The 27514-nt window shown below is 30.8% G+C and overlaps 1 protein-coding gene across 6 annotated transcripts; it reads right to left on the bottom strand.

Moving 5' to 3' along the window:
* Nucleotides 1-4159: 4159 nt before the first annotated feature.
* LOC139514315 (uncharacterized) lies at nt 4160-27317 on the bottom strand. 6 transcript variants are annotated; one of them, XM_071303402.1, is made up of 34 exons: nt 26873-26931; nt 25729-25872; nt 25020-25115; nt 24293-24493; nt 23797-24003; nt 22716-22853; nt 22267-22335; nt 21757-21870; nt 21079-21189; nt 20445-20567; nt 19964-20032; nt 19485-19598; nt 18806-18916; nt 18148-18270; nt 17741-17836; nt 16990-17103; nt 16583-16702; nt 16144-16266; nt 15743-15838; nt 15189-15302; nt 13857-13976; nt 12692-12814; nt 12358-12444; nt 11458-11571; nt 10753-10872; nt 10328-10450; nt 9324-9410; nt 8828-8941; nt 8387-8467; nt 7766-7879; nt 7090-7209; nt 6399-6521; nt 4959-5441; nt 4160-4220 (listed from the first exon to the last, which is right to left on the bottom strand). In XM_071303402.1, exons 1-33 carry the CDS (start codon nt 26916-26918, stop codon nt 4969-4971), a joined length of 4128 nt encoding a protein of 1375 aa, XP_071159503.1. In that variant the 5' UTR covers nt 26919-26931; the 3' UTR covers nt 4160-4220; nt 4959-4968. The 6 variants fall into 6 exon arrangements, with proteins under 6 accessions (XP_071159503.1, XP_071159506.1, XP_071159504.1 ...); XM_071303405.1 differs by having other exon boundaries at nt 19964-20029; XM_071303403.1 differs by having other exon boundaries at nt 22267-22332.
* Between the last annotated feature and the right edge of the window lie 197 nt (nt 27318-27514).

The raw sequence follows: 27514 nt of genomic DNA, 5'->3' as shown, positions 1-27514 counted from the left end.
GTTTCCTAAATTTTCCTTAATCAGAAACGCTTAAAGCCAAATATGTTAAAGACAAGAATGGATTGGTACATTTTCGAAGAGATAAACGGCCTATTCAATCTGTCACTTAAAAGGATAAAAAACAATGCCAAATCAATTTTTTGACTAACGGATCATTATTAAGCTTTGGCTTAAACAGTACTTCGCAACAATACAATATGCTGCAGGAAACACGATTTTTTAAAGTATTATTTATTGAAAGGGGATAATTCCGTCGGTAGGATTATGTAGGAGTGCAGTTTTAGATTGAATAATTCCTTGCTGTCAACGGATATGAAAGGAAAATTACAAACATGGCATGTATGGAGCACGTTATCTGACTTTTAATATCCAGAAATAATAGTACACATACAACCGATTAAACCTCGCTGACTGATATAAAATTCAGACATGTTCACATGAATATGTAAGACAATACATTACCATAAAAAAAGGCGGGAAGTGAATTTCTATTTGTCATGTGCTCCGAGCACGTCAAAATATACAACTCTCCATACAGCATGTCGATATTTTGTCAAGATACAACAAACAGCTGTGGTTACTAAGTAAACTTCTATTTTGATCCTTCCTTCTAAATTATATAAGTTCTTTCTTTATTTCTTTGTTCAAATTAGTGTTAACCCTGTTGGTAGCGTTGTTTACCTTCTAAACATGTCGTCTTCATATTTGTTTATGTCGAAAACTGAAGTTCATTGGCATGGTGTTGGTTTCCAAAATAAACCAAATATGTAGGTTTTTGCGCATGTAAAACTGGTATTATCCCGCCAGCATATGTACCAGTACCAAATACACTTATATTTTGATCTTTCCTTCTAAATTGTGTTCTTTACTTTATTTCCTGATTGTAATTTGGGATTAGCCCAATGTTAGAGTTGTTTACCGTCTAAACATGTCGTCTTAATATTGGTTTTTTGTCGAAAACGAAAGTTCATTGGCATATTGTTGGTTTCCAAAATAATCCAAATGTAAAGGTTTATACGTATGTTAAACTGTTGTTACTTCGCCACCATATGTACCAGGACCATGTCAGGCTATCTTGATTATATATTTATGATCATTATTTGGTGTTTTTTTTTCTTTATTTGATAATTATCTTGGAGAACGTGAAATAATTGTGGGTAGTTTCATATTGTAGTTTTCAATATTTGTATGTTGTTGGTTATTCCTGATGTTTTGTTTACGTATTGTTTAGTACAGTATGATCCACAAATTGGGAATAGCATTTTTTTTTTGGTGAATATTTCGATCATGAGAATATTCCTCACAATTTAAAAAAACAAACCTTTTCTCGATATATTTATTGCGTCATGGCTATCAACTGTTGTAATGCGGATTTTCTCCTGTCGAAATCTTATCGCTTGACGAGTTCAAGGTAAATTCTGACCTTATTGGCATCCATCCTCTACTTTTAATTTATAGGAAATACAAACTCTGGAATATCGTATCGTATTGAAGATATGTATATATGCTCCATATGCAGGCACTCTATGGATATTGCAAGATCGAAGTCATCCCTTTATTCGTAAAGCTTTATTCTCAACGTACCTACATTGTCATTTTTTAAAAATTAATTCCAAATATGAAGCAGGCATAATAGTATTTGATGTTAAACATAACTTTATTGTTGAGATATGGAATAATCTGATTAATGAATGTGTGATTGCATTTTCAGCATGTTCCATGTAAGACAATGTTGAATATTGAATTCTTGATAATAGCGAAAATAAACTGATTAAGGAATGACTGTAATATTTTTTCTGTCTATGAAGAAATAACATAAAAAATTTGCTGCATACTGAATAACGCGCGTAGCGTTATATATAGTTCTTTGACAAAACCTGGTTCATCAACTTTCTGCTCAGACACTGGTGACGTTTCACAAAGTCTTGGTGGGATCTGCAAGCTCTTGAATACCGAATAAGTTTGGAAGTATGTATCCCATATGCAGTTGACGTTGGTTTATTGCTACTAATGTGTAGTGGGGAAAACTGATAATTTCAAAATTATAATCATAGACAAAAGTTTATAGCACAGAGAAAAAAATTGCAATCGTTGTGGATTTGTTTATCGTATTATACACCAGCAAATAGATTGATGTATTTTTCTGGTCACTGCAAACGTTTATTTCTGTTTTATGTAATGGGGATTTATAGTCATCATTGCAGAAATAAAACGTGTGACGTCGTTTTTGTGTGCCTCGTTCCGATTTGACATTTTGAAAAAAATATTTTGTAACAACAACTTTTTTTACTTTTTTTTGTCGTAGCTCCAATTCAAAAAGGCCAAAAAATAATTTGTTCATAGAAATTAGAAATGCTTGGAAACGGGTTCAGTTTAGGTAACCAACACTGTTTTATCGAGTGTGAAGTTTCGTTGCTATACTAGGTGTCTCGGTATTTTATACATTCATCATTCATGTATATATTTTTTGCGATTCTGCTGTGGTTTCGGTTGGATAATGTGTTATGTCTTATCGTTTGTAGTCAAAATGATCATCAAATGGGGTTAATTTCAATATCGTCACTGTCATGCTAATTGTTTGGACTAGTGAAAATAATTTCATAGAGCTCAAAATGCCACATTCGTTACATAAGTGCGTCACTGTTTTATGCCCAATTTATGGGCATTATGTTTTCTGGCCTGTGCGTCCGTTCGTCCGTTCGTCAGTCTGTCCCGCTTTAGGTTAAAATTTGTGGTCGAGGTAGTTTTTGATGAAGTTGAAGTCCAATCAACTTGAAACTTAGTAAACATGTTCCCTGTGATATGATCTTTCTAATTGTAATGCCAAATTAGAGATTTTTTCCCAATTTCACGTTTCATTAAACATAGAAAATGATGCGGATTGGGCAGCCGTGTACTATGGACACATTCTTGTTGGTGTCATGTGTTGTCTGTAGTTGTTAGAAGATGTTCGTTGTTGATCTGCGGTGTTTATCGTATGTCGACTATCATACTATATGTTTCCCATTTCTCTTTGATGAGTGTTCTTGCTTGTGTTTGTATTGTATTTTTGTCACAAAGTGTTGTCATTTTTGCTTTAGATTTCGTAAAATGTTCTGTACCAAGTCAGGAATATGGAAGTTGATACCAAACAGTTCGTTTCCATATATGTTGGCGTTTGGTGTTGTTGCACTTAAGTGTTTCTGTTGTTCCTTTGTTTTTCTCTTATAGTTTATGTGTTTCCTTTGGTTTAAGATTGTAACTAGGGTTGTTTTCTCTGAATAGATTTATTTGACTTTTGAACAGCGGTATACTACTTTTGCCTTTATTAAATTTTGTATATGTAACTGTCTAGGCCTAAGGTAAGCATATTTGTCATAATTTATTACACTTCAAAAAATTTGAGGTATCATATATTGGCCTCTTAAACCTTAATTGTTGTAAAAAATTCAGGACAGTATTCCTGAAACACATGCCATTCTAACTGAGAAACGATTTTTTTTTGCTGCAGCCACACAATTCAGTTCAGTTCACGTGTTAAAGATCTACAGGTTTACATGGAAACATCTTTTTCTTGATTCAGAGTCGTTAAGTGTTTGCTTTTATCTTAAATACCTCATGCTTAGAGTCAAAGTTTTAAACTCAAATTTCTTTGTCTTTCTTTTTTTTATCCAGATATGCACTCAACTCTTCATCTTCGTCTAGTCTTTCATTTCTGCTATGTGCCTTGTCTATATGCCTTTTTGTTTTTCTTTCTTGACATATTTTTTTATATAGGGATTAAGAATATAGCACAATGTTGACTGCTGTACAGTTATTTTTGACATTTTTTACTATTATGTTTGTTTGTTTTATTCCCACATCATTGTTAATTTCATGAAATTTTATGTGACTAGCATACAAGTGAGAACTTTAGCTAGTTCAAAAATCTGATGTAATCCATCATATTCTCCATACGGAAATGACTGTTCTGAGTCAGGAATATGACAATTCTTTTCTATTTGTTTGATATCTTTCAGCTTTTGATATTACCATTTGACTTTCCGATTTGAGTTTTTCTTTGGAGTTCGGTTATTTTGATATTTTACTTTTTTCCTCATATGAGCATCAAACCACTTATTATATAACTATGTGATAATTTCATTTAGAAGATGAAAGAAGAACAATAACAACAATATATATACTGATCAATTATTTATTATTATTTCTATATTATATGGTTTCCAGCAGGTATTTGAATTCTGAAACAGAAAAATAAGCGTTATTATTTTAAAATAAAATGAATAAATAAATATATGATTGTGTTGCTAAAAGACCGTCTAGTCCAACAAAATATTTTTTTATAAAGTTGTATGCACAGCAATGAGAAGCTTTCGATTTTGGACCCGATCTCCTTTCGTATTTCCACGATACACTAATACCAAGTTCATGCTTTATTTATATCTATTATGCTGCAGAGTACAATTCATTTACATAACGACAAAAGATCTAATAAAAAAGGCACGCACCTTACGATTGTATTCACCATTAAATACTGTTTGATCAAAAAGTTTTATGTATGTACTAGTATGTACCCTCTTCCTCAATACATCTTCAAGTAAATACTTCAAAAGTTATGACTACTGCGTATTCAATAGTAGTTGTGGGATTCTCGTTTCATATATTAAATAGGTATATTGCCGTGTCCAAAGAAGTACACATTACGTAAAGGCTTGTTTTCATACTGTTGCAAAACCACATACTCCATCGTAAAACTTCTTTCTTCAATCAAAGAATATTAATCCCAGGCAAATAAATAAATACGTTCTTAAAAAGGAACATTTCTTACTTAAAAATGCAATTGAAATTGAACATTCTTATTTTATTATTTATTATTTTCCATACGTATTGAAATCTAAATGAATTTATGAAATTTAAACATTTACAAACTATTTTTACCTTTAATTCAAATAAGCATTACAATTGTATACTATACTTACTCTTTCCTTTCTATTTGTAATCTCCGTATGAACCATGGCTGACTGTCTTAATCACTGTTCCAGCTGGTGCATACACACCTCCCTTTGCATAGTGATGGGCTGCTGCGATTGCGTGCTCATGTTTGTGATTTAATATTTCTTTATTAACAACATGGGTTTTGTGTTGGTTTTCACGCTCCAATAGATGACGCTTGTGTTGTTCTTCTAGAGAGTGTAGATGTATTTTTGAATGTTTCTGTAGACGGTAGAGATGGCTATTTGCAATTTTCAAAAACCTTTTAATGTGACTATTGGCCTCAGATGATATTCTGTTAACATGTGTCTTGGCCACGTGGTTTATATTTCTGGTATGGGTATGGGCTACAATGTTTATCCTTCCTACATGAGAATTGGCGACAGCATTGATCCTGTTCACATGGTGAGCTGCAATCTTTCGATGAAGGTAAAGATTCTTTCTCAGAAAACTATAATCATAATCTGGACCTTAAAATACAATATATAATGGAAATTTAACTGCTAAGATAAGGGAATATTTTACAGTCGCATGGTTTTTGAATTGAATCGAGCATATGCATCGAAATTGATTATGCTGAAGTAAAATGCACCTCATTGTAGCGTAGCAAAAGAGACAACAATGTATATGGAACCACATTTACCTAGACATGAGAAATATGAATGAGACTGTCGTTGAAATTATTAAATTTGCAAACAAATAGAAGAAATTACGTATTTCAGGTACTGAATAAAACAAAAGATTATATGTATAGGGGGATGTTGAGATCTCACAAAACATGTTTAACACCACTTGTCCCAAGTCAGGAGGCTCTGACCTTTTTAGATTTTTTTCTTCATTTATATTTTTAAGAGTTAGACTTTACACTTTAGTGTGACGTCCATTTTCGCTGACGTTTTACACATTTTGATTTGGAGGCTCTTATCCTGGTGAGGTACTTCCTCTCTGAGCTGAAGACCCAGAAGTGACCTTGGACTGTTTCTGTTCTTTATTCTGGTTGTTTTCTCTTTGACACATTCCTCGTTTCTATTCTCAATTTCATTTTATGAATCTATAATTGTGTTAAACTAAGTTAAAACGCCTTTACTTAAGGATGCATTGATTGTTTCCTTTTTTTCCTTTTTTATGTGTGTGTTTTGGGTGTGCTACTATCATTTCTTCTCTTCATTTGCGTTTTTGAATAAAACAATTAATAAAAACGTAGCTTTTGATCTGGAACGAACCCATCGAAGATTTATCTAGATTACGTATTGTTTCAACCATATATCATTTTATTAACTCATAACCCCAGCGATATTCTGGGAGGGTATAAGCTGTATATTGACAATGAAATAAAGAAATAACAATTTCTGCTAAATAACTATTGCGTATTACTTGTTAAAAAAGATATTAAACAAGTAAATAAATAGTAAATAAATATGTTTTACCTGCTCTTATAAAAAGATGTGCATTGAAAAGTGTACCAAAACATCGATCAACATTATGGTATGATCGGTAACAAGAATTCCATGCGCTATAAAAGCGTGCTTTGCTGCAACTCAGTTTGAAACCTGGTAAAAAAAAATGTTTAGATTTTGTTGTATGCTCTTGTTGATATTGGTCTTATTCTTCTTGTTAATACAAAATATAGTCAAATCAAAATAACCCAAAAATATGGTAAAAAGTCATCACAGTTATGTTAATTGTGTTGCTGTCTTATTTAGACTTCTAGTTTTTTGTCAGTGTCGATTAAAAGAGCACTAGTTTTCAAAATCGTGTTCACTGATTTGATTCAAATTCTCATCTTTGATTTAAAACATGCTAAAACACAAATTCAAATTACAAAATGTCTAGAATAAAAGGTTAACAGTGCATATACTAGATAATATATATCAGAATTTCATGTGTATTGTAGTCTTGACGAAATTTTATTAAGTATCGAGATGACACTGAGAACTTCCGATAGTCACATGACATGAGAAATATTAACATATAAATACATTACAATTGCTTTGGTAAAGACCTTTTTTAGCGATACACAACATTGGAATGCTTTAAAGTATCATTATATCTTACACCATTATTTGTCATCGGACTACTTATTCATCGACCGATATACCATGCAGAAATAAATATTACCTGCTCCTTTATATAGGAAGTTCCCGCCAACAATACTAAATCCATGGTGTGTAGTATAATACCCATAGTCTCCACGATAACTAGCACCTATGTGGGCATGAGCGTATTCACCATAGTAATCTAAAATTTAATATGAAGTACATATGAGTAGTATGGGTTAATTTTAATGAACACATCACTTTTCCTCCCTATCTATTCACCCTGGTCATAGGTTTGACTGTTTAGCTTTTTAAGGTCGCGTCAGTGTGTTCAATATTACCATTTTAACAAATTTCTGAACAATTATCAAAATATTATTGTCAGATATCATCGAATTTATTCAATCCCGATTATTGAATTATCGAAATTAAAGTTTTTACCAAGACCCGGCCTTGCGGTCATAAAACTTTCGAGTCAGTTTTTTTGTACTTATACTCGAAAATCAACCAATGAAATTGCTTGATTTCTTGTTTCGAGCATGATTTTTGTGCTCCAAGCACTGAGCAAAGTTTTATGCCTTGAAGACCCGGACTTTAAAACTTAAGTAAGTTGACTATCTCAATGGTACAAATCTAAGCATCTATATTCAACAATACGATACCTCATCTGAATGTTAACTTCTCAAATCTTATAAAAAAATAGTTAATGTGTTGATTGTAAAATTTTATAGTCATATCTAAATATATAAACATGTTACCAAAGATGTGTCGTTTGAAGAGATTGCCAAAGCAAACACTTCTGTCATGGTAGTGGTTGTAGCAACTGTCCCACAATCTATAGAAGCGCCTTCTACCACATTTCAATCTGTAAGCTGAAAAGTGTAAAGAATATAACACAAAGAAATCTTTTTTGAATAATAAACACTTCTAAAATGAATATCTTGAAAACATTATATAACGTGTTCATATGTTAATCTACATTTATTTTTGGAGAGATTGGGTATTGGCCAAAAAATCAATATTATAAAGCAAAAGCATACTTAGATAAACAGTGACCTATTCAAAAATATTTGAAATATTATTTTGTTATTTGATTAAAAGTAATGAAGGTATCTCCTCCATGCATATCACTTTTTACTTAGGCTTTTTATCTAGTCCCTTTTGCTTTAATCAGCTCTCTACTTTTGTATACACATTTTTATTTTCTAAAAATGAGGCTTCGAAGCGTCTCTGAAGATAGATTAATTGTCGAAATGCGCAAGTGGCTCAGTAAAACTGGTAATATTAATGTTAAAAAAATGAAATGAAAACAAATATCGATTGAATTATGAGACAACATAAGTTTAATAGTGCTTCTTAGAAGTAATTATGAATTTTACCTTTTCCAAGATAAGTAAATCTTCTGTGACGTATCCTGAATCCGAGGTATTTATATCCATGAAAATGAGCATGTCCAAAGCCTTCATTTGAAAAGATTAGAATCAAAGTAGTCAATACATTATTTTATAGAAAAGCATAATTTATCTGATTTGTTTTTCAAATTCAATAAGTTAAGGTTAAATCAATTAGTAAATCAGACCTAACTAAGGTGACACATGACTGGTTATAGCATATTGTATTGCAGAGCTGAATCTTTATCGTGTTAGCGAATTAACTGAAAAGTGAGATTCACAATGATAAACAGACATGGTCAGGAACAATATGATAAACTCTATTATTCATACAAAGACTTGTCTGATCTCAAATCCCATTTAAATAACATATAATGTGTTGATTGCTTAAATTTTATAGTCATATCTAAATAAAAAAATACATGTTACCAAAGATGTGTCGTTTGTAGAGATTGTTAAAACAAACACTTCTGTCGTGGTAAGTATTGTAGCAATCGTCCCACAATTTATAAAAGCGCCTTCTTCCACATCTCAGTCTGTAAGCTGAAAAGTTAAGATTTGCGCATTTAGCAAGCATTCAAGTAATAATAAATATCACACTTCAGTAAAAAGGTTTAACACCTTTTTTTATTGTTGATTAAACTACAGAAGACACTCGCGTATGAACAACGTAAAATTATAAGTCAAGTTTTCAAGCGTAGATTTTCATTCAATTGCAAAGTCGTTCAAAATATCATAAGGCCAAATGACATAAAAAAAAAAAACCCAAAACAACCCAACAATATTCTTTTTGCATTTATCTTTTACAAAACATGTAATAATAATCTATGTTTAAAATAATTTAAAGAAATTATATTGATTTGATTATAAAATGAATCGAGTTTGACATTACATCATGTACATTATTAAAACCATTCGTATTTACCTTTTCCAAGATATGAAAATCTTCTGTGACGTATCCTAAATCCGAGGTATTTATATCCATGATAATTATGGTATCCATGGTGACCACCTAAATAGATAAAAAATAAAACATTTGATACTTTAATACATATACTGTTATGTAAGACTTATTCATAGAAAATTGTACTTTTATAAAAGAGGGACGAAAGATACCAAAGGGACAGTCAAACTCATAAATCTAAAACAAACTGACAACGCCATGGCTTAAAATGAAAAAGATAAACAGAAAAACAATAGTACACATGACACAACATAGAAAACTAAAGAATAAACAACACGAACCCCACCAAAAACTAGGGGTGATCTCAGGTGCTCCGGAAAGGGTAAGCAGATCCTCCTCCACATGTGGCACCCGTCGCGTTGCTTATGTGATTACAAATCCGGTAAATAGTCTAATTCGGTAGGTCACATTAATGAAAGGGAAGGGGATTGTAGTTACGACGTAAAGAACATATCCGATATCATTTGTGAAACGGTTATTCCATAACGGTCAACCAACTCGTGATGGCGTCCGTAAAATTTACGAAGGGATGATTTCAATTTCACCATTTGGAACTCTTGGTTTAATAGCTTCCTTGTGAGCAGTAACCCTCTATCAAGAAAATCATGATAGGAAATGCAAGCACGGGAATATCGTATCAATTGGGAGATATATACCCCGTATGCAGGTGCTGCTGGAATGTTGCTACTTAGAAATGGAAAGTTCACAACTGGAAAGCTGAAATCATCTCTTTTGTCGTAAAGTTTTGTTTTCAACCGACCCTCATTGTCAACCTGTCTATACTTTTGTTAGTTTAAACAAAAATATATATAAAAGCTCTTTTTTCAATATGGTTATAATGTGCACATTTTATGGCAATTGGAATATAGAGTTAAAATCTGATTTCAAATAGACTGCAATGCAAGATAATTCAAAACTAACCTTAATAAAATATCAACTGATTTATACAAAAAAAACTCAATTACCTAGGGCAACAAAAAGATGGTCTTTCAACAAACGTCCGTAACATACATCTACACTATGATAAGTGCCATAACAAGATCTCCAAGCTTTGTAAAAACGTGTTCTGCTACAACTGAGCCTGTAAGCTAAAGAGATTTAAAAAATCAAGATGAAATATGATAAGTATCATTGACTCACATATATGTAAGTTGTATTGATTAAGGTACTAGTGGAAAAACGATGAATTTATCACATTACAAAAATACAAAGTATAATAACATATTTACTAATATGAATTTCTCTATAAAAAATGTTAAATTTCTCAAAGATAGACTTTGTTCTTCGTGTATAATTTTACTGAAAAAACTTAGATATATTTTGTAGAAAACAATTATTCTTAATATATCAACTATTTCCGGATTTGTACAAAATTAACAAAATAACACACCTGCTCCATTGTAGGAGAATCCTCCATTAACAATACTAAATCCATGATGAGCCTTATAGTATCCAAAGTCGTTAATATAATCACTACCATGAACAACGGAAGACGAACCATGGTAGTAGCCTATAACCAGTTTTGAAAGAAAAATAATTATTTTAATAAAAGAATACAAAGTTTTGCATTCTTGAAATGATTCTAAATGAATTCATTTAAGTTAATGAAAACAAAAGTCGTCCAAAGAACTGCGTAATATATAATTAAAATACAATGATTAGTTTGGCTGCAAAAATAATTCGAAATGAAACGGCTAACAATAATAAAGAGGTGTAATATGGTTTAACAATTGTATGTGTGTATTTTTAATTTTATGTGTTTCAATGAAATTGAATTTGTTATAACACAAAAATGCATTTACCAAAGAAATGTTGTTTATAGATTTTGTCGAAGCTCAGACTTTTACTGAAAGGAAAAACGTAATAGAAAAGCATAATTAACATAGGTGAAATATGACTTTCTATAACAGTTATCTTCTAAACACAATAACTGAATAAGAAGATTCCGAATCATTAACAGAAATGGTCAGTCACAATATGATAAACTCAGTTATCCATACTATGACTTTTCCGATCTCAAATCTTATTGAAATAACATGTAATTTGTTGACTGATATCAATGCATTGAAATACATATAATATATAAACATCTTACCAAAGATGTGTCGTTTGTAGAGATTGTTAAAGCAAACACTTCTGTCGTGGAAAGTGTTGTAGCAATCGTCCCACAATCTGTAAAACCGCCTTGTTCCAAATTTAAGTCTGTAAGCTGAAAAATTAAAAACAAATACACTCAAAGCAAGCATTCAGATTATTCTTATATATCACACTAAGGGATTTTTTTCACTCACTTGTTTATTGTTTGTTTGAGGTTTAAATTTATGACCCCTTCTGTAGCCATTTTTTTGTACGAACTTTTCAAACTTTGATTGTATCAAAACTACAGATAAAATGATAAATAAAGATAGGCCATTTTGAACATATACCAAGGGGAAACTTGATGCAAAGCATTATTATTTACTGTTTCATTGCATTTAATAGAAAAAAAGTAATTTGTGGCAAATAAACCAAGATTTTTATAGAAAATCCACAGCCTTTAATATAGACATTTTTGTTATTCAATTTGAAACATAGATTACTCACTTGCTTTTCTATGATGTGCTAGTGTTTATGTTTTACAAAAAGTTCTAACCAACCTGTAAATTCCAAAATACCTCGTACTGAGTCACTAAAGCCGAGCGCACCCTAAAGGGTGTACTTGATTTGGTCCATAATTTTTATTTGTTTTAACCAATAACTACATTGATAAACTTGTTTTAATGAAATCAACACTAGCACTGCATGCAATAATGCTATATCTATCAGTCATGCGCGTTATCCAGTGTGTACCACATTTTTTTTTATGTTATTTCTTCATGGACAGAAAAAATATTAGTCATTCCTTGAATAACAAAAAATGTAATAATAATCTATGTTCAAAATAATTTAAAGAAATGATATTGAATTTTTTTTAAATGAAACGAGTTTGCCATCATTGACACTATTCTTAATTTACCTTTTCCAAGATATGAAAATCTTCTGTGACGTATCCTGAATCCGAGGTATTTGTATCCATGATAATTAGTGTATCCATGACCACCACCTTGAAAGATCGAAATAAAACATCTAATACTTCAATACACATACTTTAATGTAAGACTTATTGAGAGAAATAAACCGTTTTCCTATTTTTTTTAGTTTAAAGCAAAAGCTAGGTAATAATATGTAAATTTTATGGCATTTAAATTTTTGAGTAAAAATCGTATTTCAAACAGGTTGCATTTCAAGACTCTGCAAATAGTACTTCGATTAAATATCAATTGCTGAAAATAACTGTCATATTAAATTACCTAGAGCAACAAAAAGATGGTCGTTCAACAATCGTCCGTAACATACATCTACACTGTGGTAAGTGCCATAACAAGATCTCCATGCTTTGTAAAAACGTGTTGTGCTACAACTGAGCTTGTAAGCTGAAAAGTTGTGAAAAAAAGTATTTGATGAACTATGGTAATTATCAATGCTAAACGTTTTGGTAAAGTTAGTGACATTGAGCAAGGTAATAGTTGGAATAGACTCACTTATCAAATATAAGGAATTATTAACCAACTAAGTGCATTATTGCCAAAAGTGACTGTTTATTATAAATTACATATTTTCTGTAATGGCCCTGTTTTTCTGTAATGGCCCTGTTTTTTTTCTGTAATGGCCCTGTTTTTCTGTAATGGCCCTGTTTTTTCTGTAATGGCCCTGTTTTTCTGTAATGGCCCTGTTTCTTCTGTAATGGCCCTGTTTTTCTGTAATGGCCCTGTATTAATGCCCAGTTTGTCTGTATTAAGCCCTGTTAGCGTTTTTAATAAAGTTAATAAAACTAAGTTGTAAAGAGTATACTACTTTTTTGTATTTTATTTAATTTAGTAACCAGCAACCAACATTAAAGAACAATATATTAAAGGGATCACTTTTCATCATTTTTTAACACATACCTCTTTCAACTTAATATCTTGGATATTTGGTATATTTAAAGCTTTATAATGGTGAAGTACAAATTATTTTGTTCAAACTAAACTGTCATTAAAAGAGTAAGACAGTACATCACGTTACAACAACACATACACTTTTGTGCAGTTGGTTAATAAATGTATTAAGAAATGGGTGTTTTTATAATGGCCCTGTTATATGTCCTCGGTCAGTAATAATGACCTCGGATGTCTGTAATAGGCCCAGGCGTCGCCTCGGGCCATTACAGGCTTCCTCGACCATCATTACAGACCTTGGACATATAACAGGGCCATTATAAAAACACCCATTCATTAATACTATAATAACAAATCAATGAAATATTTACTGATATGATTTTGTCTATAAAAAAATGAATTGATTTCACAAAGGGATAATTTTTTTCTTTCTTTTATAGTTCTACAGAAAACCAAGATATACAATTATCCTTAATATATCAACTATTTTCGAATTTGTACTGGTGATTTGGTATAGTATTTTAACAAAGTAACACACCTGCTCCGTTGTAGGAGAATCCTCCGTTAACAATACTGAATCCATGATGAGCTTTATAGTATCCCAAATCGTCAATGTAATCACCACCATGAACAATGGAAGATGAACCATGGTAGTAGCCTATAAAGTATTTTGAATGAAAAAAAAAAACTAAAATGAAAGAATACATAGTTTTACATTCTTGAAATTAATTAAAAGGACTTATTTAAGTTGATGTTAACAAAAGCCATGCTCGTAAAATCTTCGTTCATAGATCAGTGTAGAATGATCATTGTGGTTGTACAATAATTCGAATTTAACGGCTTGCAATAATAATGCGGTGATATATGGTTTAACCATTGAATAAGTGTATATTTTTTTTTAAAGTTTTTAATAAAAAAAAATAAAAAATGCACTATGGTCAAAACATTTACTAAATTTTATCACCGGTATAAGGAAATAATTCGTAAATATAACTCAACATGCAGACATCTTATACGTTCAGGTATTTCACATCCAAAATTTTATGGAAATATTCTTTATAAAGCACAAAAATGTCAGTATTCTCCTCAGAAACTAACAAAACCTTTAAATAGACTTATTAAAAGGGGATATAGTTACGATACTGTTGTCAGGTCATTAAAGATTGCATATTTTGGCTTTAACATTGATTCACTGATAGGGTCTTTGCATCGGAACTAAACACATTTATTTCTAAAAAAACAGTTGTTGGCATGACACGGGTTATGTTCTTCTCATATATTTTATGATAGTATGATACTAAACCCCTAACGGGAGGGATTGTACCTGATATTCATATGATGAAGACATAATCTTTCAATCAGTTTAATTGAGGTCTGGAGCTGGCATGTCAGTTAACTGCTAGTAGTCTGTTGTTATTTATGTATTATTGTCATTTTATTTATTTTCTTTTGTTACATCTTTTGACATCAGACTCGGACTTCTCTTGAACTGAATTTTAATGTGCGTATTGTTATTGTTTTACTTTTCTACATTGGCTAGAGGTATAGGGGGAGGGTTGAGATCTCATAAACATGTTTAACCCCGCCGCAATTTTGCGCCTGTCCCAAGTCAGGAGCCTCTGGCCTTTGTTAGTCTTGTATGATTTTAAATTTTAGTTTCTTGTGTATAATTCGGAGTTTAGTATGACGTCCATTATCACTGTACTATTATGCATATTTTAGGGGCCAGCTGAAGGACACCTACGGGTGCGGGAATTCTCGCTACATTGAAGACCCATTGGTTGCCTTCGGCTGTTGTTTGCTCTATGGTCGGGTGGTTGTCGCTTTGACATATTCACCATTTCCTTTCTCAATTTTACTATGTATTTACCAAAGAAGTGTTGTTTATAGATTTTGTTGAAGCACAGACTCCTACTGTGGTAATGGTTATAGCAGTCGTCCCACAAACCATAAAAACGTCTTGTACTACATTTCAGTCTGTATGCTGAAAAAAAGATGATCATTTTGAATATTCCGTTCACAAATTTCATATACACTTTTGTTGATGAAAGGTTCAGTTTCCTAATTCGATATGAAAACATATAGCTTTGTACAAATGTAACATTGACCGTAAATTAAACTGTTCTTTTTAAATTGATGCTGCCAAATGACCAGAAACATTGCATAAATAATTGAAATAATACTAAGCAAATGAAACAATTGTAACACATTACAAGGTAAAATTGCAGTAGTGTAAAGTTGACGAGAAAAATGTTAGAGGTACATCTTACTTTTGACAGGTTACTAGGCATCATGTGTCGTTAATTTGTTAATCCCTTGTGTTTCTTTCAGTTGCAGGGGAGCAAGCCATGCATTCCTATTATTACACACAATTAAAGTAAATATGCAAATATCTAGCGCGAAATGTTGTTCTATTTTACTTGCCTTTTCCATGATAGCTAAATCTTCTATGATGTAACTTAAATCCAAGATATTTGTACCCATGGTAATTGGTGTGTACAGAGTAATTATCTCCATGGTCTTAAAAAGATAATAAAATATATTTGCAAATCTTGTTTATGTTTCATACAAAAACGAATTTTCCTTTTAACCAAATTGTAAAAAATCGTTGTTTTATTTATCTAAAGTAAATTTTAATTACGAAATTTACATTCGAAAAATAGCAATATGTTTGCATTTATGAAAATTATTATGATATCCATGGCATTTAATTTAAAACTGATTTAAAAAATGTTGAAATTCAAATTATTGCAATATTAGCCTCGACGAAATACCACTTGCTAAATTAGATTATTTACAGTTACAAAAAAAACATCCTAAATTACCTAGGGCAACAAAGAGATGATCGTTCAACAATCGTCCGTAACATACATCTACACTATGATAAGTGCCATAACAAGATCTCCAAGCTTTGTAAAAACGTGTTCTGCTACAACTGAGCTTGTAAGCTGAAAAATCGTGAAAAAGCATATGGTGAAATGTGATAGGTATCAGTACATATGGTTAATGTATGTATATATCAAGCAAGGTACTAAAAATTCAAGTATAAGAAAATTACAAACTAATAAAAGATTAATACTAATACGAATTGGTATATGAAAAATATTGATTTCTCAAAAGTTTATTTGGTCCTTCTTGCATAGCTTTAATACTGGAAACTAATATATCACTTATATTCAAATGTTATGCCTTATTTTTCAATTAAATATGATTTGTTTGGTGATTTGACAATGTATTATAATCTGAAAAAACAACAAAACTTACCGGCACCGTTGTATGAAAATCCTCCGTTCACAATACTAAATCCGTGATGAGCCTTATAGTATCCAAAGTCGTCAACGTAATTACCACCGTTCACAATGGAAGATGCCCCATGGTAGTAACCTGTAAAGATTTTAAAAGAAAACATATTTCAAAAGGAAAGCATGTGAAGCTTTGTACTATATTAGTGACTAAATTTCAAGGATTAAGTAAAGATAATATACAACAATGGTCTCACAATATGCATTTGTTACATTCGTATTATATAAACAATTTGGCTGAAATAATAGTTCAAAATAAAACGACTCACAGGAATTATAATGCAATTATTGTTTAACCATTGAATAAGTGTACTTTTCTTTTTAGATATTTCAATAAAATAAAATTTTATTGCACAGATATGTATTTACCAAAGAAGTGTTGTTTATAGATTTTGTTAAAGCACAGACTTCTACTGTGGTAATGGTTATAGCAGTCGTCCCACAAACCATAAAAACGTCTTGTACTACATTTCAGTCTGTATGCTGAAAAGAGATGCAACTTTATATATTCGTTGCAATAATAAAATATGCAACTTTTCTGCTGTAGATTGAAAGGCCAGTTAGTTAAAACCACAAGACAACCTATATTTTCGAAGATCTTTAACATAAATCTTAAAATAAGCTCTTGTTTCTAAATTAATACAGCCGTTTCAAAAGTGATAATAAACATATTGTTTAAATTATACAGGTAAAAAGCACAAGAAACAATTGTAACACACAATCAGTTTAAATTTGACACACAAAAAATTATAGAACTACCCCTTGCTTCAGACATTATTTGTCAAATACGTTTATATAATAGTTCAATCTTACAGTATTTAATCACTTTATTTGATTTAACCACTAACTCGAACGACGTGAATCGTATGCGAAAAAGGATATGCTTATATTTAGAGCGTATGGTACTAACTATTAATTCGTGCTGCATAATAACTGCAACAATGTACTGTACCAAGTCAGGAATATGACAGGAATTTTTTATTTGTTTGATGTGATTGAGCTTTTGATTTTTCCATTCGAAAGGGCAACTTTCCGATATGAATCATTTTCTTTTCAATTTTCAATCATTACACATTATCAAAATATTATAAATGTTGGGAAAAAGTCATGTCATTTTTACCTTTTCCGTGATATGTAAATCTTCTATGATTTACCCTAAATCCAAGATATTTGTATCCATGGTAATTGGTGTGTACAGTATGCACATCTCCATGATCTTAAAAATATAATAAGTTTATTTGAAACTTGATTACGAAATATACAAACATGACAAATACGAATTAAAGACCTAATTTTCAACAATCATTTAACATAAATCTAAAAACCAATTTAGATTTAAAAATACAAAGTGAAATACCGAAATATGCTTCTTAGTCTTACATGTTTGTGTTAATTGCCGTTCAAGTCTTCAATTTTTAAAATCACTTAAACTTCCAAATATAGAAGTAATCATTGTATATTGCATATATGAATGCTCGTTTTAAAATAATTAACTGAAGAGAAATTTCAGATATCAAACCAAATTACCTAATGACACAAACAGATGGCTTTTGTACAATCGTCCAAAACATACATCTACACTGTGGTATGAGTCGTAGCAATCGTGCCATGATCTGTAGAAACGATCTGTTTTGCAGCTCAATTTGTAAGCTGTAAGAAAAACATACAACTTATTAGTCATTGAAACTGTCAAAAGCTCAGCCTTGTATGAACATAACTTGCCTAGTATGTGAATTAATATTGTCACAGTGGTAAATGTCAGCTTTTGTGTCAACATTGGGTATGTGTATGCATTTATTGATTGAATAAACAGAGACCACAAGCGTCGCACAAAATAAAGTTGATACACTTAAATGGCACTAAATGTTGAAATTTTTCTTTTTCGCAAAAGATTTTACATAATTTTCAATTTTAACCAATTTATAGTAACTTTTGTCTTTTCAACTCATACAAGGCGTATATTTTAAACAAAAATGATACTTTTTGAAATTTTATTATGGTGCAAATGGGTTGGCTGGAGGTCCATTTCACACTAAAAAATGTGCTAACAATTCCCCCTTTTGGGACTCTATGAAATAAAAAAAAAGAGCATCTCATTCTTAAAATTATATTTACACGGTCAGGACAGTAAATCATTTTGTTTTGTAGTAGCATTGTTATTAATACAAAATAAATCAGGCATTACCAACATCCTTGTAAGTGAATCCTCCATCGACTAAGTGAAATCCGTGATGACTGTTGTAATAGCCAAGGTAATCGATGTCGCCATGGGCATAGTCACTGTCTACATTATAACCTATAATAGGTAAATTAGTATAACGTGCATACTATCAAATAAAAATCATCACCACATATTTAACAATTTGTGATATACATATATTTTAATTAGTTGATTCGTAGTTAAACGTCTAATATCTAGTGTTGTTCCTGTTTCTTAAGACTTTTTATATATCTATAAAAACACAGCTGAAATTGACCAGGACAGATCTACATGTCCATGTATTAGTTGCGGTTGTCTTCTTCGGATAGGTTTTTGGTTATATTATTCATCTATATATATTTCAAGAAAAATATATTCGAAAGTAGTTTTAATGGTGGGATAATTACATTCGTGTATTTTTTTGTAAATAAGTCTGTCTATTATTGAAGACGATACGCTTACTTCTTGGTGTCTTTTTACATTTTTGTATCGTTGGGTTGCTGTTCATTTAAGTATAACCCCCATACTATCTCCATTTATTGATATGATTTTGTTATTGACATGCTTTTGGCAAAAACTAAAACCACAATTGTTGCATTGGAATAACTTCACTGATCAATTTTATTTTTAAGTGCTTAATTAAAGAAGTAATAAATATGTTTACCAAAAAGACCCTGTTTAAATAGTCTGTCAAAGCACACACTGCCTTTGTGGTAATGTCCATAACAATCATCCCATACTTTATAAAATCTGCTCTCACTACATTTCAGTGTGTAAGCTGAAATTAAAAAACATAGTTATTTCTATGTAAAAAAAAAACAAATTCCTTAATCATAATAGTTATCACACAGACCCAAACTTCACATGGATAATGAACTATAAGATTTTAGAAGAGACAAATGTTAGAAAAGGAATACACATCGAAACAAGCTTTCAATATTTCAGTCAAATCGTAAACCATATGCAAACAATTTTCCATGTGATGAATTATTGAAAGCCTCAAAGTATCTCTCAACTTAGTCTTTATTTTCGAAGCCAATAGAGTAGCGATTTTAAAATATTTGTGTCGAGGTTTGTGTTCCATATTTTCAGCTTGATAAGCTTTTCAGCAGAGTTTTGTTTATAACTATTTCACTATTTTACCTTTGCCGTGATATGAGAATCCTCCATGAACTATTTTGAATCCAAGTTGATCATATCCATGGTAGCCTACTTTGAAACCAAAACAAATAAAATAGAAGTATTTCATAAAAAAAAACATATCAATTAACAAAATATATATGCTTTTTGCACCAATAAAATTTATATAAAAAATAAAAAATATAATAAGTTTATTTGAAACTTGATTACGAAATATACAAACATGACAAATACGAATTAAAGACCTAATGTTTAACAATCATTTAACATAAATCTAAAAACCAATTTAGATTTAAAAATACAAAGTGAAATACAGAAATATGCTTCTTAGTCTTACATGTTTGTGTTAATTGCCGTTCAAGTCTTCAATTTTTAAAATCACTTAAACTTCCAAATATAGAAGTAATCATTGTATATTGCATACATGAATGCTCGTTTTAAACTAATTAACTGAAGAGAAATTTCAGATATCAAATCAAATTACCTAATGACACAAACAGATGGCTTTTGTACAATCGTCCAAAACATACATCTACACTGTGGTATGAGTCGTAGCAATCGTGCCATGATCTGTAGAAACGGTCTGTTTTGCAGCTCAATTTGTAAGCTGTAAGAAAAACATATAACTTATTAGTCATTGAAACTGTCAAAAGCTCAGCCTTGCATGAACATAACTTGCCTAGTATGTGAATTAATATTGCCACAGTGGTAAATGTCAGCTTTTGTGTCAACATTGGGTATGTGTATGCATTTATTGGTTGAATAAACAGAGACCACAAGCGTCGCACAAAATAAAGTTGATACACTTAAATTGCACTAAATGTTGAAATTTTTCTTTTTCGCAAAAGATTTTACATAATTTTCAATTTTAACCAATTTATAGTAACTTTTGTCTTTTCAACTCATACGGGGCGTATATTTTAAACAAAAATGATACTTTTTGAAATTTTATTATGGTGCAAAAGGGTTGGCTGAAGGTCCATTTCACACTAAAAAATGTGCTAACAATTCCCCCTTTTGGGACTCTATGAAATAAAAAAAGAGCATCTCATTCTTAAAGTTATATTTACACGGTCAGGACAGTAAATCATTTTGTTTTGTAGTAGCATTGTTATTACCAACATCCTTGTAAGTGAATCCTCCATCGACTAAGTGAAATCCGTGATGACTGTTGTAATAGCCAAGGTAATCGATGTCACCATGGGCATAGTCACTGTCTACATTGTAACCTATAATAGGTAAATTAGTGTAAAGTATATACTATCAAATAAAAATCGTCACCACATATTTAACAATTTGTGATATACATATATTTTAATTAGTTGATTCGTAGTTAAAAATCTAATAGCTAGTGTTGTTCCTTTTTCTTAAGACTTTTTATATATCTATAAAAACACAGCTGAAATTGACCAGGACAGATCTACATGTCCATGTATTAGTTGTGGTTGTCTTCATCGAATAGTTTTTGGTTATATTATTCATCTATATATATTTCAGGAAAAATTTGATCGAAAGTAGTTTTAATGGTTGGATACTTACATTCGTGTATTTTTTTGTAAATAAGTCTGTCTATTATTGAAGACGATACGCTTACTTCTTGGTGTCTTTTTACATTTTTGTATCGTTGGGTTGCTGTTCATTTAAGAATAACCCCTATACTATCTTCATTTATTGATATGATTTTGTTATTGACATGCTTTTGGCAAAAACTAAAACCACAATTGTTGCATTGGAAGAACTTCACTGATTAATGTTATTTGTAAGTGCATAATTAAAGAAGTAATAAATATATTTACCAAAAAGACCCTGTTTAAATAGTCTGTCAAAGCACAAACTGCCTTTGTGGTAATGTCCATAACAATCATCCCATACTTTATAAAATCTGCTCTCACTACATTTCAGTGTGTAAGCTGAAATTACAAAACATAGTTAATTCTATGTAAAAAAAAATTCCTTAATCATAATAGTTATCACACAGACCCAAACTTCACATGGATAATGAACTATTGAAATATTTTTTGCCATCCTTAATTTGTTTAAGATTTTGGAAGAGACGAATGTTAGAAATGAAATACACATAGAAACAAGCTTTTAATATTTCAGTCAAATCGTAAACCATATTCAAACAAACTTTTCCATGTGATGAATTATTGAAAGCTTCAAAGTATCCCCCATCTTAGTCTTTATTTTCGAAGCCAATAGAGTAGCGATTTAAAAGTTTTAGTGTCGAGGTTTTGTGTTCCATGTTTTTCAACTTGATACACTTTTCAGCAGAGCTTTTGTTGATAACTATTTTACTATTTTACCTTTTCCATGATATGAGAATCCTCCATGAACTATTTTGAATCCAAGTTGATCATATCCATGGTAGCCTACTTTGAAACCAAAACAAATAAAATATAAGTATTTCATAAAAAAAAAAAAACATATCAATTAAAAAAAATATATATGCTTTTTGAACCAATAAACTTTTGTCGCCTTTTTAAAAGTCCCTTTTACTGAAATTGGCATTAAACACCTACACCAGTCATTCATAAATAGCTTTTTGTTATGAATGTTCACAATATTTAGTTTATTCAGGCGGTTAATGAGCAAAATAATTTTGTCGTACGATATCATATTCAAGTTTTTGTTTTAAAAAGCACAACTCTACTTCACACCAATAATTTTTGATATGTGATCATTTGAATAAAATAATAGTTTCATATTTTGAAAAGAACTTTATGAACAAAATAATGATACTAGAAATAATTACCTATTGAGGTGGAAGAATATGAGACAAACAGATGTTTTTGTTGTAGATATCCGAAGCACCGACCCACACTGTGATAGTGGTTGTAACATTTATTCCACACACTGTAAAAACGAGTTGTACTGCAGCTCAACTTGTACGCTAAAACATAAGTAAATACACTAGGTTTTTTTCTTATGTAGTGCTGTTATACAACTGTTCAAGGGTTGGAGAGAAATTATCATTTAAAAAATATTTTTCACCCCACTACATATTTTATTTGCATGTCTCAAGACAGTTGCTCGTTGTCTATTTTTGTCTAAATTTGTTATCGTTTATTGTTTTAAACACAAAAAAGGCCGTTGGTTTCTCGTTTTAAATTTGGTAGTATCGGACCATTACTTTAATGCAACGCAGATAGGTCTCGTGTTTGAAGACCTCTTTTTTCGCCTGCATTGATCGTTCGTGGATAGTTTTCTCATAGGCAATCACTTCTCCATATTTTTATAATTATAGCTTTATTATTAATAATTATCAAATCAATGAGAAACAAATTTTACAGAAGATATTTAGAGCATTGTTTGCCTCTTTGAATATCTATTTCTAATGGATAGTGAACACAGGTCTAATATTTTCTGTTCCTTTTTTTTTAATTTTCCACACAGAAAATTTCATAAAGATCAACACAGTAATACGATATTAATAGAAAGATTGATCTGAATACAGCGCATTTCCCTGTTTGAGTATAAAATGTATCACTATATATAAAGTTTGTTAGTTGACGTTATTTCAGTTTGAGTTATTTCCCTTTGTCGTCATTTAGGCGGGGAAAATGTTTTGCTATATCATTTGAATAACAAAAGTGAGACTTGTGGTACAGAAAGTCAAAATAATTCAGAGATCCTAACGAAGCTGTAGAAACGAACTTATCAAGGCTTAATGAAATTAAAATTAGGTCAACTTAATAAGGGTTTGGTTGATTGGTAACCGAATTTAATCATGAATACCTCTAACATGGCGACAAATGAGAAATAATTATTTCCCAAATTGCAAATGTTAAATTGTAGAACGATTTTTCTATCAAATATGTTATCTATAATATTACCATGTCCATGGTAGCTGAAACGACCATGTACTATTTTAAAGCCATGATAACCAGTATTGCGTCCTACATAACCTGTTAAAGGATGGGGTGCTCCGATCAAACCTTGCTTTTGTAGTTTTTGCACACAAATGCTTGCATGATGGAAGGAATTATAACAAGATGTCATTGTCCATATAAACTCCAGTGACCTTACATGGTAATGGTAAACTGAAAATTAAACATTAACATTAATGGATATAGAATTACAAGATATGCTACAAATATTCGTATTAAGTAATCCAAGGATAAAAATTATTCGGAATATGTAAAGGCAGATTCAAAGTAGAATAATTATTTATGCACTTTCAGATCATGAAATTACAATATTATAAATTAAATTTGACAAATTGTAAAATGAAATATCAGGATGAGGACGACATCTTATTGCAAACACCAAATTCATAAAAACTCTGATACATATTACATGAATGTTAGAATAATTGTTTTGTTTACTGACCGGTTTTATGGTAAATAATGCCTCTCCTCACAAATTTAACCCCGAGTCCATAGCTACGACCATATCTCTGGTAGTGGTGTTGATGTCCAATCAGCCCATCCTTGATAAGACCTGGGAAACAATCTTCTATCCTTCCATATTCATTAAAGCATGAACTGAATGCGTTGTATAACTTCAGGGGTTCACATTTACGTGCAAAATCTGTGGAAATATTGATTGCATTTAGATTGTTGTGAAAATGTGGAGATCTTTATTTTCTTTAGTTTTATAGTCTTGTCTTTTCTAGTTCACATGCAATTGGTATTTATCTATTTGTTCGTCTTCTTTTTTGTCTTGTTTTTCCATAAATAAGATTTCCTGTTCTCTTGTTTATTTATCTACATCTCTAAGTATGTGATAGAAAAATCAATAATACCATTTTGAATCGGATACAACATATTGGAAATTAATAAATGCATTTCTCATCAATACTGTTCGACTTCAAATATAGGAAATGCAAATAGGTAAAACAATATAGCAATTAATCCAAAACACGACACAAAAAGGACAAACCCAAAGATAAAGCTTATAATACTTCATTACTTTTTGGCATGATTCACATTAGGTTAAATCTAGTCGGATTTGAAGTAATCCAAATGAACGTTATACTGAATATAGCGCCCATGATATTGCAGGTACCCTAATTCATATTCTGGTAGCCTTATTTAAATACTATATATCTACTTACAGTAGTTTTTGTATCGTAGGCCATTTCCTATCAAATCGATACCAAATTGATGAAAGCGTCTATAAAGACGTCCAACCACTATTTTATGAAAATGACCTGCATAGAATATAGAAAATAGTTATTATGAAACTCAATATCAGATGGGACAGATATGTCTCTCAAGATAGAAAGTCTCAATTCAAAAGAACTTATTCGTTGGATCCCGATTGAACTAAGCATACAATTATACAGTTCGTGATTAATATATTAATTAATTGTGACTTGGATGGAGAGTTGTTTCATTGACACTCATACTACATCTTTACATATATAATCAATGTTGTGTAAAAAGGTAAAAACAAAAGAAAACAGAACTCCATGCTACAAGTTTCAGGAATTAATTGTAAAAAAACTCATTAAAAAACACTTTTGTTGAATCTGAATTTATTTTCGCAATCTTTGCATGCGATAATAATAAAATCAAATGTATTTATTTGTAAACTCTTGTGCAAAGGTTTTTTTTATCAGCGCATGAAAGTGTTTTTATATGGTTGTTTTTATTGGCTCAAATATACGGAAATGCATTTTTATCGGTTGCAATGTCATCAATTATTATCTGATACGTAAAATGTATAAATATGCATAATTTCGGTGAATAGTTAAAGGAAATTATCGATCGTTTTGAAATCCCTTTGAGACATTTTATAGAAATAAAGGTTAACATGTGTACCAGAGTGGTAAATGTGACCTGCAGCATGATCGTTGCCATATCCAGTTAACAGATCCTTGTAACTAGTAAGATGGTTCTTGTATAATCCGGTGTGTCCAACAATGCCTCCATGGCGGTAAGAGCCGTAACCTTCAGTGATAGTGGCTGTAATGAAATATTGACGATGTTATTATATATAAAACAGTTATTCAACTAGCTATAAAAGGTGAGGGTTATATTAAAAGACGAAAACATGAAAACTCCCTCCGTGAATAGAAAATAAAGAGAAAATCAAAAAAGAAATAACATTTTATACCTGATGAGACAAAAAATATAGTAAACGGTACCATAGTCATGATTCGTCTCGATAAATAAAAAATGTTATGCCTTGAATGGCTGCTTTAAATTTAGAAATACTTCAAATGAATTATTTTTTCTAAATTTGGGGGTTAATGTCTAATATTCAATTTCACATTGTAGAATGTAAAAAATTAAATTATTCCTTCACTGTATAAATATTCCCAAACCGTCTTAAAAATCAACCAAACATCTCAACTTTTTTTTAGATTTTATGTCTACATATGGACAACTTCTTTTGAAAATATTTCCTTTCAATGCTTTGTCACTACCTACGGATATCCCTACACATGTTGTTGTTTCGATATCCCAAAAGCAAGAGTTTATATTCAAGCGAGGCAACATACAAAATTTGCTGAAATATTGTGTTGATATTAAGAATAGTTATGTTCCATTATACGATCGTGTAAAAGTTTACCCTCTTTATACAGGTACAATAAGAAGATTGAAAAAAATAATAATGACATAGATAATCATTTTTATTAAAAGCAGCATGATTACGATTTTCTGTGTATCACCGAGAGAAAAAACGAAAACTGCTCAAATCTTCAGATTATAAACCTAGAACTTATCTCTTCCTTAAATAGTTGTCTTTCATTGTAGAATGCTTTCTGCATAGAACAAATCTTTGAAATACCACGTTTTCGAGGCTAAGAAAAATATCACAATATGCAATGATAGTTACAGTTAAAACTGACATTATGGAGAGGTGACTTATTTAAAAGTTATATGTAAAAACACAACGGAGAGATGCGTTAACAAACATACGAAATGCATATACTGTCTTATAGTAAGCCAGCAAACTTACCTGTCACACAGACAACCAGTAAAAAAGTGAACACTCCTCGAGTCATGTCGATGGTTATGTTGCTGTATCATCATCAAGTTTCTTTATATAGTGTTTTTCACTACCATGTGTTACATTAAAAGTATCCTGACTTTTGCACATAATCATGTAAAGTGTCATAGAGGTTATTTCATGCGCAGTGTTATCTTTTTCATTTCCTCATCAAGGACTTATTTTGTTTCCATTTCATTTGCGCTAGATGATCCATCTCGCATAGCCTTTCTGTTTTTGTCGTTTATTTACAGTTCCTTAAGTTGAAAGGACATATAAAAGTAGCAAGTTCATTGTTAAAGGTTGATTATTAAACCTACAATTACATTTACTGAGTATAATGTTTAGGTTAATCTTTAATGCTGACCTATGCAGCTGAAATTCCCTTGAATATTGAATAACTTAGAAGAAAACTAAAATGAAAATCGTTAATTGTATGTATATATACCTTTAATCGACTTATATATTGTCGTTGACAAAGTTAATATTGATTTCAATGTACAAGATGTATGCAGATGACAAGGAGAAAAAACAGTACTAATTCAACTCGTTGATACATGTATTTCTAAGTTTAATTTGAATCATAAATTCAAAATTCCTTATTAAACTAAC

Source organism: Mytilus edulis, chromosome 3 (genome assembly GCF_963676685.1).
Source record: "Mytilus edulis chromosome 3, xbMytEdul2.2, whole genome shotgun sequence".
Taxonomy (NCBI): Eukaryota; Metazoa; Mollusca; class Bivalvia; order Mytilida; family Mytilidae; genus Mytilus; species Mytilus edulis.
Note: the sequence above shows the minus strand (reverse complement) of the source record. Positions and strands in the feature narration are given on the sequence as shown.